Source organism: Colobus angolensis, unplaced genomic scaffold (genome assembly GCF_000951035.1).
Source record: "Colobus angolensis palliatus isolate OR3802 unplaced genomic scaffold, Cang.pa_1.0 Scaffold255, whole genome shotgun sequence".
In the NCBI taxonomy this organism is placed as follows: Eukaryota; Metazoa; Chordata; class Mammalia; order Primates; family Cercopithecidae; genus Colobus; species Colobus angolensis.
Genome location: NW_012115766.1, coordinates 3454351 through 3455657, shown reverse-complemented (window position 1 = coordinate 3455657; position 1307 = coordinate 3454351). Strand labels below are relative to the sequence as shown.

General features: G+C 44.1%; 1 protein-coding gene across 2 annotated transcripts; it reads left to right on the top strand.

Annotated features, from left to right (window-relative positions):
- The first annotated feature begins 304 nt into the window (after positions 1 to 304).
- LOC105515172 (ubiquitin-conjugating enzyme E2 L3-like) lies at positions 305 to 899 on the top strand. Of its 2 annotated transcripts, XM_011946926.1 has the most exons (2): positions 343 to 369; positions 466 to 807. In XM_011946926.1, exons 1-2 carry the CDS (start codon positions 343 to 345, stop codon positions 805 to 807), a joined length of 369 nt encoding a protein of 122 aa, XP_011802316.1. The 2 variants fall into 2 exon arrangements, with proteins under 2 accessions (XP_011802315.1, XP_011802316.1); XM_011946925.1 differs by having other exon boundaries at positions 305 to 899.
- The last annotated feature ends 408 nt before the right edge of the window (positions 900 to 1307 follow it).

The window sequence follows — 1307 nt, the reverse complement described above, 5'->3', positions numbered from 1 at the left end:
GTTAGCTGGGCATGGTGGCACGTGCCTGTAATCCCAGCCACTTGGGAGGCCCAGGCAAGAGAATGGCTTGAACCCAGGAGGCGGAGGTTGCAGTGAGCTGAGAGGGTGCCACTGCAATCCAGCCCGGGCAACAGAGCGACACTCTGGCTCTAGGAAAAAAAAAAAGATTTATAATGTGTAGGATTGTGGATGATCACTCTAATCAACCAGTGGGCAAGTTGCTTTGCTCAGCGTAAGTTCAAACTGCCACATCAGAACGTTATTTGAGTGTATACATACGCAACCATTAAAAGTGGCCGTTACCATGATGCATTCTGGGAAAGGAGCAGCACCAAATCCAAGATGGCAGCCAGCAGGAGGCTGATGAAGGAGCTTGAAGAAATCCGCAAATGTGGAATGGAAAACTTCCGTAACATCCAGGTTGATGAAGCTAATTTATTGACTTGGCAAGGGCTTATTGTTCCTGACAACCCTCCGTATAATAAGGGGGCCTTCAGAATCGAAATCAACTTTCCAGCAGAGTACCCATTCAAACCACCGAGAATTACATTTAAAACAAAGATCTATCACCCGAACATCGACGAAAAGGGGCAGGTCTGTCTGCCAGTAATTAGTGCTGAAAACTGGAAGCCAGCAACCAAAACCGACCAAGTAATCCAGTCCCTCATAGCACTGGTGAATGACCCGCAGCCCGAGCACCCGCTTCGGGCTGACCTAGCTGAAGAATACTCTAAAGACCGTAAAAAATTCTGTAAGAATGCTGAAGAGTTTACAAAGAAATATGGGGAAAAGCGACCTGTGGACTAAAATCTGCCACGACTGGTTCCAGCAAGTGTGAGCAGAGACCCCCGTAGTACATTCAGACACCGCGCAAAGAAGGACTCTGGAAATTGACGTGCCACCGCCTGGCGTTCGCTTGCAGCAGTTACTGACTTTCTACAGTTTTCTTAATTAAAAGTGGTCTAAGTAACCTGTAAAGAAAGGATTAAAAATTTAAGATGTTCTAAAATAAATTTAAAAAAAAAGTGGCCATTAATATACGGAACTATACATTGGACTAGTTGATGTTTTAAAAGCATAAAATCTGGCTACCCTAACAGGATAAGCAGACAGCAGGATGTTGACACAGGGTCCTACCAGAACCCAGGGTTTACTTAGAGAACATAAAAGAAAAGAGATTGTATGCTCTATTCCTTGCTTTTTTTTTTTTTTTTTTTTGGTGGATGTAGATAGGAAATGGGATGAGAGTGGCCACAGGAATTCGTATTGGTCGTGGGAAATCCATTTTTGTTTTGATTGATGTTTCC